Source organism: Rhinopithecus roxellana, chromosome 11, assembly GCF_007565055.1.
Source record: "Rhinopithecus roxellana isolate Shanxi Qingling chromosome 11, ASM756505v1, whole genome shotgun sequence".
Taxonomy (NCBI): domain Eukaryota; kingdom Metazoa; phylum Chordata; class Mammalia; order Primates; family Cercopithecidae; genus Rhinopithecus; species Rhinopithecus roxellana.
Genome location: NC_044559.1, coordinates 23,549,325 through 23,563,038, shown reverse-complemented (window position 1 = coordinate 23,563,038; position 13,714 = coordinate 23,549,325). Strand labels below are relative to the sequence as shown.

At 42.2% G+C, this 13,714-nt stretch overlaps 1 protein-coding gene across 3 annotated transcripts in view; it reads right to left on the bottom strand.

Annotated features, from left to right (window-relative positions):
- Positions 1–13,714, bottom strand: part of ARMH3 (armadillo like helical domain containing 3) — a 224,250-nt gene that overhangs the window by 150,574 nt on the left and 59,962 nt on the right. For all 3 annotated transcript variants that reach the window (XM_010356143.2, XM_030940827.1, XM_030940828.1), the window contains 4 exons: positions 9,103–9,161; positions 7,335–7,400; positions 5,457–5,526; positions 3,685–3,745 (listed from right to left, as the gene is read on the bottom strand). In XM_010356143.2, coding sequence (XP_010354445.1) covers positions 3,685–3,745; positions 5,457–5,526; positions 7,335–7,400; positions 9,103–9,161 — 256 coding nt within the window. The remainder of the gene's footprint in view (positions 1–3,684; positions 3,746–5,456; positions 5,527–7,334; positions 7,401–9,102; positions 9,162–13,714) is intronic.

The following is a 13,714-nucleotide window of genomic DNA, read 5'->3' as shown; positions in this document are numbered from 1 at the left end:
CTCTTATCCTCCCTCCATGCACTCTACACTCCAACCACCTGGAATTATGCTCTATTCTCCAAACACACATTTTCAAGCCTCCAAGCACCTAAACATGCTGGTCCCCTACCTGGTATGTCCTTCCCTGACTCCTCCACACAGAAAATTCCTAGTGTTTCTTCATGGCTCAGGTCAAATGTAACCTTCTGATATCTTCTCTAATGCTCCAGTCAGCATAGTCACTCTACACAAATCTTTCCTCTGTCACTTATCACAGACATGATTACGAGAACAGCCTCTGAGGTCAGAGGGACATGAATTTTAACCTTAGTTATGCAGCTTACTAGCTGTGCAACTGTGCTACCAGTCTGCAAGATGGACCCCAACCTGGTATTCACACAATCATATAGTCCCTTTCCACACTGTATCAGGGTTGGTCCGTGTGACCATTAGAAATGATACATTACTTGAGATTAGGTTATAAATGATACTATGGCTTCCATCCTGGGCTCTCACTCGCCTTCTCTTTCTCTCTTAGATTAACTGCTTTGGGGAAAGACAGCCGCCAAGCCTATCAACCCTACGGAGATACCCATGTGGTGAAGAACTGAGGCTTACCAACAACCATTAGGTGAGCCTGAAAGCAGATTTTTGAGCCCCAGTAGAACCTCAGATGCTTGCTGCCCCAACTAACCTAGCCACCATCTTATTTTAATAAAGTTTAAGCCTGGCCGGGCACGGTGGCTCAAGCCTGTAATCCCAGCACTTTGGGAGGCCAAGACGGGCAGATCACGAGGTCAGGAGATCGAGACCATCTTGGCTAATACGGTGAAACCCTGTCTCTACTAAAAAATACAAAAAAAAAAAAAAAAAACTAGCCAGGCGACGAGGCGGGCGCCTGTAGTCCCAGCTACTCGGGAGGCTGAGGCAGGAGAATGGCACAAACCTGGGAGGCAGTGAGCTGAGATCCGGCCACTGCACTCCAGCCTGGGCGGCAGAGCAAGACTCCGTCTCAAAAATAAATAAATAAATAATAAAAAAAAATAAAGTTTAAGCCTTAAGGGTTTTTTTTAATTATTTGCCACTTCTGCATGCTTCTCTTTAACACTCAAGAACAGCTGTGGCATGTTAATGTGATTCCCAAGTATGCATATTACCTTTATTCCTTAAAAAGCATCCTTTTGAGAGGTCCTATGCCAAAACTATCCAGCTAAGTTTCTCCTGGATTCCTGAACCACAGAAACTGTGAGGTGATAAACGTTTGTTTTAAACCACTATATCTGGGGTAGTTTGTTACACAGCAATAGATAACTAATACAACTGGGAAGGTAACAGTTCAGAATTTATAGTAAAATTTGGGTTCAAATCCAGGCTATGATGCTTACTAACAGAACAACCCTGGCAAAGTAATTAATCTCCTGAGCCTCAGTTTCCTTTCTTATAAAATGAAAAAATTGAAACTACAGTAATACGTGTTACAAAGTAAATAGCACATCCTAAAACTAGGATATAAAATAATCAAGCCAGAAATAAGTCTATAGCAAAAACAAATCTGAACCCCAAGATAATGAAGTTCAGGGACCCCATCTAAAATAAGCTGAACACTCATCTGTTAAGTGTTATAAAAAGCAGCTGTTTATGGTCTTGAATTGTTTATGAATTGAAATAAAGGACCAGACTTACTTCTAAACACCCAAAAGGTATGGAAAAACGCAAACTGTAACCTACTTACCTAAAAGTAAAATTTATATCATTATTTCAGACCTACGAAAGCAAGACTATATAGTTTATAAGCAATCTAAGAAGCTGGAAGGTTGGGTGCAGTGGGTAATCCCAGCACTTTGGGAAGCCAAGGCAGGCAGATCATCTAAGGTCAGGAGTTCTAGACCAGCCTGGCCAACATGGTGAAACCCTGTCTCTACTAAAAAATACAAAAATTAACCAACATGGTGGGGTGTGACTGTAGTCCCAGCTACTCGGGAAGCTGAGGCAGGAGAATCACTTGAATCCGGGAGGCAGAGGTTGCAGTGAGCTGAGATCATGCCACTGCAATCCAGCCTGGGCAACAGAGCAAGAATCCGTCTCAAAAAAAAAAAAAAAAAAAAAAAAGCCAGAGGTCTACTCTATTTAGATTGAAATCCTTTATACCCCTCTAGATCCCAGACCTGGCACTGGAATGGGGTTTACTCAGTTTGCTGTGCACCAAATTGCTCTCTTACCCAAAAAATGGAGGTAGCAATTCTGATGTCACACTCAATTCAGATATTTTATAAGGACTAAAGATAATATACATATTTGAGATCACATTAATGTGGCACAGCTGTTCTTGGGTGTTAGAAGCAGAATGTAGAAGTGGCAAAGGAGAAAGAAAACCTTAAGGTTTAAACTTTATTAAAATATGATGATGGCTAGGTGTAATGGCACACACCTGTAGTCCCAGCCACTTTGGGAGGCTGAGGTGGGAGGACTGCTTGAGCCTAGGAGTTGAAGACCAGCCTGGGCAACACAGCGAGGCCCTGTCACAAACTAAAAAGACAGTATGATGATTCTGAGTTGCCTCTAGTTGTGTTCATTATAAAGAATTGTGATGGTCGACCACGTGCAGTAGCTCATGTCTGTAGTTCCAGCACACTGGGAGGCTGAAGTGGGCAGATCACCTGAGGTCAGGAGTTAGAGATCAGCCTGGCCAAGATGGTGAAACCCCATGTCTCGTAAAAATACAAAAATTAGCTGGGCATGGTGGTGCGCACCTGTAATCCCAGCTACTCGGGAGGCTGAGGCAGAAGAATCGCTTGAACCCAGGAAGCAGAGGTTGAAGTGAGCCGAGATCATGCCACTGACTCCAGCCTAGGCAACAGAGACTCTGTCTCAAAAATAAAAAATAAATAAAAAACAAAAACAAAAAACTGTGATGGTCAATCAGATCTCCTCAGGAGGCAGAAATCTCCCGGCCAGGCCACTGGAGACATAATCTGCCCAGCTAACAGGGCTCTGGCTAGGCTGTCAGGACAATGTAGGCTAAGAATGGATCAGAAGTGCTCTCTCTCTAAATTCGTCCGAACCTTCTAACTAATCAGTACTAGTACTTTAATGCTAAAGCCCAGAGACAACTAAGTGGTCTGCTGGTACTATATCTTTGATTACAACAGTCCCTTACAATCACTATATTCATGTATCGGCTCCCTCTTCATGCAGTGTGCCTAGAAGTGATCATGCAGATATGTGCAGAATCCAAATTGTGGTTTGTGCTTATTAACTCTTCTGAAAAGATGTACAGATCCAGGTCAGAAAATGTTCCCTAACACTTCTCCACATGCAAATTCTTGAAGTATACACAGATCATTAATTTTCTTTTTTTTTTTTTTTTGAGACAGTCTCGCTCTGTTACCCAGGCTGGAGCGCAGTAGTGCAATCTCAGCTCACTGCAAGCTCCACCTCCCGGGTTCACGCCATTCTCCTGCCTCAGCCTCCCGAGTAGCTGGGACTACAGGCACCCGCCACTGCGCCCGGCTAATTTTTTGTATTTTTAATAGAGACAGGGTTTCACCATGGTCTTGATCTGACCTCATGATCCGCCCGCCTCAGCCTCCCAAAGTGCTGGGATTACAGGCGTGAGCCACCGCGCCTGGCCAATAGACCATGAATTTTCTAACATTCAATTATTTAAAATAGATTTGTACACATTAAATGAACCATGGTACTTACATATAGAGATCCATAGGAAACTCCTTCATCATGTGTGTTACAATAAACTCTACCATCAGGTCTGAAAGGGGAATAGAGAAAAACTGGATCAATTACAATGGAATTCATTCCTCGCCTTTGAGTTGGAAAAAAAGCTTCTGAGTACACGTTGCACTCACACTGAATGGCATCCACTAACCACACCTTTATTCATATACACTTATTTTATATAACATACTTTGTGTAACACTGTTCACCATCTGCCACTTGTAAAGTAATAAGAAATTATTTCACCTGCTGACCTCCAGAAGGATACCCTGACCTGCCAATAAATTCAGATAAATGGAAAATTTCATTATATAGATATTTCATCCCACGGCATTAATGCAGACCACCAAAGGGAAATCATATTCTGAGACTAGACAATGAGGCAAGCAGAGAAGAAATTATGGATCACATTTGTGTAACCAGAGACTCAGCTCTAAAGCTATGTCAGTCAATCTCATCTTACCATCATGCTCAGTTAGACAGATATTGACTTAAATAGGCTGTGGAGCTTTGGGTCAATAGAGGCTTATTATATAGCCTTAATTACTGTTTCTAAAATTAAGTAGATTTAGAAACTGGGGCTCAATATCCAAGTGAAATGGGATTAAGAATTCAGCTAACGCCGGGTGCGGTGGCTCAAGCCTGTAATCCCAGCACTTTGGGAGGCCGAGACGGGTGGATCACGAGGTCAGGAGATTGAGACCATCCTGGCTAACACGGTGAAACCCCGGCTCTACTAAAAAATACAAAAAACTAGCCGGGCGAGGTGGCGGGCGCCTGTAGTCCCAGCTACGCAGGAGGCTGAGGCAGGAGAATGCGGGAACCCGGGAGGCGGAGCTTGCAGTGAGCTGAGATCCGGCCACTGCACTCCAGCCTGGGCGACAGAGCGCGACTCCGTCTAAAAAAAAAAAAAAAAAAAAAAAAAAAAAAAAAAAAAAAAAAAGAATTCAGCTAATTCCCTGAGGAAAATGCAGAATTCTAGACAGACAAAATTACTCAAGATACAGCCCCCTATCTGTCAACTCAGTCAGCCTCATCTCAGTTTAATTTACTCAGGGAAAGTTTTGTATATGTGAACCATGAACGTCAAGCCTCCTGGACAGCTGGCACATCAATTCGAACCAAGAAAGGATGGGAAGAATTTGAAATCTTTTTTTTTTTTTTTTTTTGAGATGCAGTCTTGCCCTGGCTGGAGTGCAATGCTACGATCTCGGCTCACTGCAATCTCTGCCTCCCTGGTTCAAGTGATTCTTCTGACTCAGCCTCCTGAGTAGCTGGGATTACAGGTGCCCGCCACCACACCTGGCTAATTTTTATATTTTCAGTACAGACGGGTCTTCACCATGTTGGTCAGGCTGTTCTCAAACTCCTGACCTCAAGTGATCTGTCCACTTTAGCCTCTCAAAGTGCTGGGATTACAGGTGTGAGCCACTGCGCCCAGTCTGAAATTTTGATCAAGAGTAAGATATTTAACAAATGTAAATCATGTATTAAGTTTAGACATAGCCATTTGTCTCCCTGGAATGACTTTTTTCTTTGAACGACAGGACCCTTTTATTGACCACTCTATAACTGGGGTTGCTTTACCAAACACAACAATAAACATGGGTTTTTAGGCCAGGGAAAAAACGTAACTAATAATTTCTTTGCAGAAGAAGCACATTAACCAGGTTCTACTCTTCATCTTCATCATGAAAGCCTATTGCTATCACAGAACAATGTCAATGTTGATGATACTCACTCACCCAGTACTGCACATACTAAAGGACGGCAGGGAAGATTCTTGTCTGCTGCCTTCTTCCTGTGTCTCATAGGCTTCACACACACAAAATGAAGAAAGGAAATTAGGCACTGACATCCAATGGTCCATCATCATGTTCCTTGTGCAAATAAAATCACTACTGCAGGGATACTTCTTTTCTTTCCCTTTTTCACATAGTGGGAGTGGAATGGGGTAGCAGGGGGTGAGGCGGGGAAGGGAGGACTTGTGAATGCTTCTCAGTTATCAGTGCACGCCTGCTACAAAATTATAATTCACAGCCTCAAAGGGCACTAGAGAATACTACAATGGGAAAACTGTTGGTTTTACTTTGCTTTTAGTTATTTTTTTATTTTTTATTTTTTATTTTTTATTTTTTTGAGACGGAGTCTCGCTGTGTCGCCCAGGCTGGAGTGCAGTGGCCGGATCTCAGCTCACTGCAAGCTCCGCCTCCCGGGTTCACACCATTCTCCTGCCTCAGCCTCCCGAGTAGCTGGGACTACAGGCGCCCGCCACCTCGCCCGGTTAGTTTTTTGTATTTTTTAGTAGAGACGGAGTTTCACCCTGTTCGCCAGGATGGTCTCAATCTCCTGACCTCGTGATCCACCCGTCTTGGCCTCCCAAAGTGCTGGGATTACAGGCTTGAGCCACCGCGCCCGGCTGCTTTTAGTTATATAAGTGGCATTACTAACAACAAAAAGGTACACTGGTATTTTTGACAATAAATAAAAAAAAAAAAAGAAGAACAAGTGATGGTGCCATCTATAGAAGCAGCAACAGTAGCAGTGGCAAAAAAAAAAAAAAAGTAAGTTTTAAATCTAAACCTCAATGTAATTTTTTTTTTTTTTTTTTTTTTTTTTTTGCTGGAGTGCAGTGGCACGATCTCAGCTCACTGCAAGCTCCGCCTCCCAGGTTCACACCATTCTCCTGACTCAGCCTCTTGAGTAGCCGGGACTACAGGCGCCCACCACCACACCCGGCTAATTTCTTGCATTTTTAGTAGAGACGGAGTTTCACCCTGTTAGCCAGAATGGTCTCGATCTCCCGACCTCGTGATCCACCTGCCTTGGCCTCCCAAAGTGTTGGGATTACAGGCATGAGCCACCAGGCCCAGCCCTCAATGTGATATTTTTTTTAACATACCTCCAAGTTTTAGGAAATTCCCTGATCCTCCATATTCTATTTACCCACTTCTCAGATGAACAAATCAGAGCAGCAGCTAGTCTTAACCGATCAAAAATTATACTACATTTTGAAAACAAAAGGCTTAGAACGATTTCCTTGCTAAAACCTATGTTATCGAAATCCAGTATCAGGCCAGGCGCGGTGGCTCACGCCTGTAATCTCAGCACTTTGGGAGGCCAAGGCGGGCAGATCATCTGAGGTCAGGAGCTGGAGACCAGCCTGGCCAACATGGTGAAACCCTTCCGTAAGGAAAATACAAAAATTAGCCGAGCGTGGTGGTGGGCACCTGTAATCCCAGCTACTTGGGAGGTGGAGGCAGAAGAACTGCTTGAGCCCAAGAGGCAGAGGCTGCAGTGAGCAGAGATCACACCACTGCACTCCAGCCTGGGATAGAGAGAGAGACTCCGTCTCAAAAAAATAAAAAAGACAAAAAAAAAAAAAAAAAAGAAATCCAGCATCATTGCCACGCTTGTGAATTTTCCAAAACTCTCGAATAAGAAACAGCTCCATGACACACAAAAATCCCAACAAGCATGGGTCTGTTGAACAGCTGTCATGCAAAGCCCTTTGGCACAACTTTACACCCACATTTGTTCTAGTAGGATCAATTTCATCCCAACTCTGCCGACATACAAAAAATTTCCTCTAAGAAAAAACAAGAAGCAAAAGAAACACCTACCATTCTATGTAAGTTTACTCGAAAATTCATGTTGTCATCATGCAAAAATGCATTGGCATATTGATCCTAATAAAAATATAGAGAAAAAGTAAGAAGTGAGAGCTATATTTAAGAAACTGCTTGTAATCTATCACACTTCGTACAAATCCTTGGACTTTAAGAACTACTTCCAAGGATCAGGTGGACAGCTAATAGGATGAGCCTAGAGGCTTATGTCAAACCCTACTTAAGCCATGAGATTTTTCTTTAGTATAATTTCCTAGTGTATCTCTAACTGGTCAAAAATTTCCAAGCAAAAACAATAAAAATTGAGACACAGGGACTTAAGGCAGATGCTGAGAGGAATGAGAGGAATCTGTTTTCCTATTCCCTCTTCCGTCCCATCTGCCCAAGGAGCTGGTTCTGTTTGTGATAGCTTAAAGGTTTTCATAGGGGCTGCGGGATTCATGTGTAGGCTCCACACGAGGGTTTAGGAGCAAGAAGAAAAATCTGTGCTCTGCTGGGAATGGGCTCAGCCCAACAGAAGCAAACTGCTTCGCAGGCAGCATGGAAGCAGACAAGACTCTGTCTATTCCGGGCTTTCCTGAAGACTGATGGAAAATCAAAAACCTCTTACCGTGGATTAGTAATAAACATCCCTTGGCCCTTTCCCAACACCTTTTCTGAAGATCTGACAAGCCTACAGACTCCAATTACAAGGAACTGTTACAATTTGTGAAAAACAACTCCTTTAAAGATTTTCTTAGAAAAATTTTTGAAAAGCAATTATACCAGGCCCACTGCTACTAAGCAGCTCTTCTATAACCAGCCACCCCTAATCTTGTGAAAAGGAGGTCATCTTTCCACAGAGAACATGAAGACAGAAAGACTGAGAGAGATCTCTACTTCATGTGGACTACCTTCACCATTTTTCTTAAGAGAGAAAAGAGCAGAGTGGGGAAGAGTAAAGGGAGAGGTTGAAGCTATAAATTTAGCTCTAAACTCACTCAAGTTCTGCTATGACTATGTGTCACCAAGATACATGGTGAGTTTGAACCTAATTAGTCCAACCAAAAGAGGCTTCTTAAAAAGCCAAAGCACCTCTTTTTTCCCTTCAGCTCTTGCTCTTAGGCAAACTGCAATTACTGAGTTTCCAATTCCCCTCTCTGGCTTTACTCTCTACCCCTTCACCCCATCACAAGAAATCTGAGCTCCTTTTTTATTTTTATTTTTTAAACTGCTCCACTGCCTGGCATGGTGGCTCACCCCTGTAATTCCAGCACTTCGGGAGGCCGAGGTGGGTGGATCACCTGAGGTCAGGAGTTTGAGACCAGCCTGGCCAACATGGCAAAACCCCGTCTCTACTAAAATTAAAAAAATTAGCTGGGCAAGGTGGCGTGTGCCTGTAATCCCTGCTACTAGGGGGGCCGAGGCAGGAGGATCGCTTGAACCTGGGAGGCGGAGGTTGCAGTAAGCCAAGATCATGCCACTGCACTCCAGCCTGGGCAACAGAGCGATATTCCGTCTCAAAACAAACAAACAAACAAACTGCTCCACAGTTTAAAAACACAGTGCTAAACAGCACAGAAGCAGACAAGACCCTGTCTATCTGTGGCTTCATCAAAGACTACACTGTAGTGGGAGGAGACAGATAACACAAAGGGGGAAGATTTTCTCTCCTAAACTTTAGGACCCTAAACATCATGAGACAGGAATGGGGTGAGGGGAGGCAGGGAAAGATAGCACTTTGTAAAAGGCTGCCTAATAGCAGAAGGCTGGTGAGACCTACCTCAGCAATACATGTAAGGATAATCAGACAGAGTTTGCCACTGTGAAGCCTGTGTTCATCTGTAAAGAAAAAAGAAACTCTTCTCTGTAAATCATCCAGACCATGTTTCAATATAGAACAAGGATGTAGATCATAAAAGGAAACACTCACACTTTCTCTTCCCACAAAATCCATAAATTAAAATCAAGGTACTACTATAGTAATTCTTGTTTCCCTTCTAGACAAAAGAATTCCCCCAGAAGATTTTTTTTTTTAATATCCTGGTAGTCTATTAAATGGCTAACTACCTCCCTGAGAGCCATCTAACTCATAAGGTTCCTATTGTCATGGCTCAAATCGTGGCCATCGCTCTCACATCAGCCCTTTGCTGATAGAACTTGAATAGTCAGGTCCATTTCCTTTCTCATCTGCCAGCTCTAAGCACCACCTACCACAAAATCTAGAAAGATTTCATGACTGCTCATAGCAAACTGGCAATGAAATAAAAAAGAAATTAACTGGATACTGGGGTCCAGCCCACGCTTCTCCTTGCAATTGTATACTTATGCCCTGGAAAGCTGTGAACTCTCGATCATTTTTCTTCCTGTCAAAGTTACTCATTCAACAAATATTTACTTAGCACCTACTATGTAGCAGGCACTGTGCAAGGCACTAGAGATACAGCACTGAACAAAACAGACAAAGGTCCCTGGTCTCTCACAACTCACATTCTAGTTATTAAAAAAGAAGAAGGCAAACTCAATAGCAGGGCTCTAAGCCCACACACAAAAGGACAAAAAAGAGCTAATCCATTACCGCCAAGTACAAGAACCCATCAAGCTTACTTTACTTTCCAGAAACTCTGTGGATGAAGGAGTGAAAAGGAGGTAAGAAAAGGATCATGCCAGTATAGCCAAAATAGACAAATGGCTCATGATTTTCAAATTAGCTTCAACAGGACCCAGACTGAAGTCCACTCTAGAGAGAAGACCTCTTAATGGATTACAGTGCTGTAGAGGTTAGCTATTACTATTTACCCTGACATTGACCTGCCTCTTTCTCAAAAATGGGATCTATCAATTAAAACCTGACAATTAGATGGCATAATGGTGATTACAGTCCACAAATATACTCACCTCTCCTCAGAGATAGGCATTGCAAAAAGAGTAATGATGATAATCCCTACCTGACATTTCCTATAGCTTCATCAAAGCCCCGATATAGCCAAAGAGCAATGCCCTTGCCTCTGGAAAACTAGATTCACAACTCTTCTACCTACCTTTAGCCACAGAGTTTCTATTGCACTATCCTCCCAAAAACTGAGAAGCAACTCCCACAGAAAAGCCTGCAGCTATCTCTCCACTTAAAATTTTTTTTTAATTTTTAAATTAAAGTGTTTATGAATACAAAACTAAGGCATATTTCATTATAGACAGTCTTTTAAACTCAAAAAAAGCATACACACACAAAACAATAAAAACCAAATTTAATCATACCACCCAAATGTTATAACTGTTAAGACTTTGGTGAATCAACTTTAAGTCTATGCATAGATATACGTGGTTTTTACAGTTTTTTGCCTAGTATCTCTTGTAGAGGTTGAGCAGAAGCTTCTTTAAGGTGACACCACCAAAGTCAGAAAAATTCCAAGGAATAAAGCCTTTAAAACCAGGGGGAAACCCACAGCAATAGGGGCCAGGCTTGGTGGCTCACACCTGTAATCCCAGCACTTTGGGAGGCTGAAGTGGGAGGATAACCTGAGGTCAGGAGTTGGAGACAAGCTTGGCCAACATAGTGAAACCCTGTCTCTACTAAAAATACAAAAATCAGCCAGACGTGGTTGGCGTGCACCTGTAATCCCAGCTACTCAGGAGGCTGAGGCAGGAGAATTGCTTGAATCTGGGAGGCAGAGGTTGCAGTGAGCCGAGAAGATCGTGCCACTGCACTCCAGCCTGGGCGACAGAGTGAGACTCTGTCTCAAAAAACAAACAAACAAACCAACAAACAAAACCAAGGGAATGATAAATACAAAATTGTGGAGAATGGAGAAGAGAGAAGTGATTAGGGAGGGGACGCACAGGTAGCTTCAACAGCATTAATGTTGTTTCATTTAAGTTGGGTGTTAGGTTCACATATGTTCGTTTTATTATTATACTTCATAAGTTACGCTATTTATTATAGTTATTATAAACTTTATACCTTATACATATCTATTAAAAGTATCTTTTGGAGTTTAAATGATAAATATATAATGAAAAAGAAAAAGATAATATCCTGGTGGGGGGGGTGGAAGTAGAGCCAAGAAAAAGTTGCTTCTATTGCTGCTAAAAACATAATGAGCTAGCCAAGGCATGCAGCAGGTCAGGGGCTGAGGCAGGAAGAGAGCTGGACCAATAAAGCCACACAGGAGTCATTTTTGAAATTAACTCTTCATTCCTAACCTTGCCCTTTGCCATATTTAGGCTGCCTCTTGGCAAAGACCACTCATTGTGCAATTAATCAGCCTTTAATTTTGCCTTCCATTTTATGGATGGCAAGTGACCAGGACATAGAGGCTTATATAATCACTAAAGCTAAAAATGAGTTCCAAGGGCCTCAGTTCACTGTGTTACATCAGGCAAAGCTAAAAGTTCATTTTCTAGGTCACATCCATGCAGTTTCTCTATTCTGTGGTTGCTGCAATACTTCTGAGAAAGGAAGAGGTTACCATTTCCATAAAGAAGCAATGGCTTCAAGAAAGTGACATACAAGTCTTGTTATCCTTGCTTGCCAGATCTCACTTGCCAAGTCTCAGAGGTTCAGCTATCTCTGCAGCTCCCAATGGATTGCTTTATGTTAGGAGTTAGTGACATGGACTACTTACATCTATCTCATCCCTAATACAGCTCTCTCTCTTGAAAGAGAACACTCGCAAGACATAAAGGAAGAAAAAAGTCTAAGTTTGCAAGGCAGAAATCTCCAAGAGCTAATACAACATGTCTGAGTGTAACATATCTTAGACTCTGCCCACCCAGGCTCCTTTCTGCTCTGGCAATTCTTCATTTTCCATACTTATCATTGATCTCTCCTACCTCTGTCTACCAATGTTTCTTTCTCACTCTAAAAGCCTCTGAATCCTGGTCTTTTCCTACTATGCAGTTCTTGCCTTTCAGCTCCATTCTGAAACTCCTGAAAACTCTCCAACCAGAAACCTACCTACCTCATTTGGCAAATAAGAGCCTTCTAGAGTATACTTAATGCCTAAGGGAATCTTAAACCACCTACAAGGCATTAATCTCTCCTCACAGAAAGTAAAGTGGCAAAACCATAGTATTTCAGCAATTTTGCTTCTAAAGTGGAACTGGTTTTTTGGTTATTTGGGAATCTGAAGTTCATCTGCAGACCATAATTTAAGAATCCAAATAGAAACTACTGAACAGTTAGTTCCTAAAAAGGATTTAAAGATTATTATAAAGAAGTCTTAAAAAGGAAGAATCTATGCCAAATTGTTAAGAGTGATTAACTCTGGAGAGTTTAAATTGCAAAGAACTTTCACTTTCTAAGTTAACTGTTGCTAGAATGTTTTAATTTTTAGTAAGAATATTTCAGTTATTTTTGTAATTAGGAAAAAAATTCTTTTTTTTTTTTGGAGACAGAGTTTTGTCCTTGTCGCCCAGGCTACAGTGTAGTGGCGTGATTTTGGCTCACTGCAACCTCCGCCTCCCGCATTCAAGCAATTCTCATGCCTCAGTCTCCCAAGCAGCGGAGATTACAGGCACCCACCACCATGCTTGGTTGATTTTTGTATTTTTAGCAGAGACAGGGTTTCACCATGTTGGCCAGGCTGGTCTCAAAGTCCTGACCTCAGGTGATCCTCCAGCCTAGGCCTCCCAAAGTGCTGGGATTACAGGCGTGAGCCACAGCACCTGGCCAAAAAAATCCTTTTAAATAGGAGAAGCCCACTGGATCAACCTGTAGGTACCAAAAGAAATGCTAATAAAAATATTCATTAAAATGCTAGCTTTGTGCCCCAAAAAAGCAAGCATTTTGGGGACAAATGGGGATATTGAAACAGGGACTAAATATTACATGATATTAGGGAATTATTGTTGACTTTCTCAGATATAATAATGGTATTCTGGATATCTAGGAAAATGTCCTTAATATAAGTTAAAGGACTTATGTGTAAAGCAGAGTTATGATGTCTGCAACTTCATTTAAAATAATTCAGCCAGGCCAGGCGTGGTGGTTCATGCCTGTAATCCCAGTACTTTGGGAGGCCGAGGTGGGCAGATCACAAGGTCAGGGGTTTGAGACCAGCCTGGTCAACATGGTGAAACCCTGTCTCCACCAAAAATACAAAAATTAGCCAGGTGTGATGCCACGTGCCTGTAGTCCCAGCTACTCCAGAGGCTGAGGCAGGAGAATGGCTTAAACTTAGGAGGCAGAGGTTGCAGTGAGCCTTGGCTGCGATTCCCCTCTAGCCTAGGCAACAGAGCAAGACTCTGTCCCAAAAAAAATAAAATAAAATGATTCAGACAAAATAACAACAACGACACACAGAAAGAAATTTAAGTGCAAACCAAGTATGGCAAAATGTTAATGAGTATATAGGTAAATCACTTCATAATTATTTTCAACTTCTGTATACTAG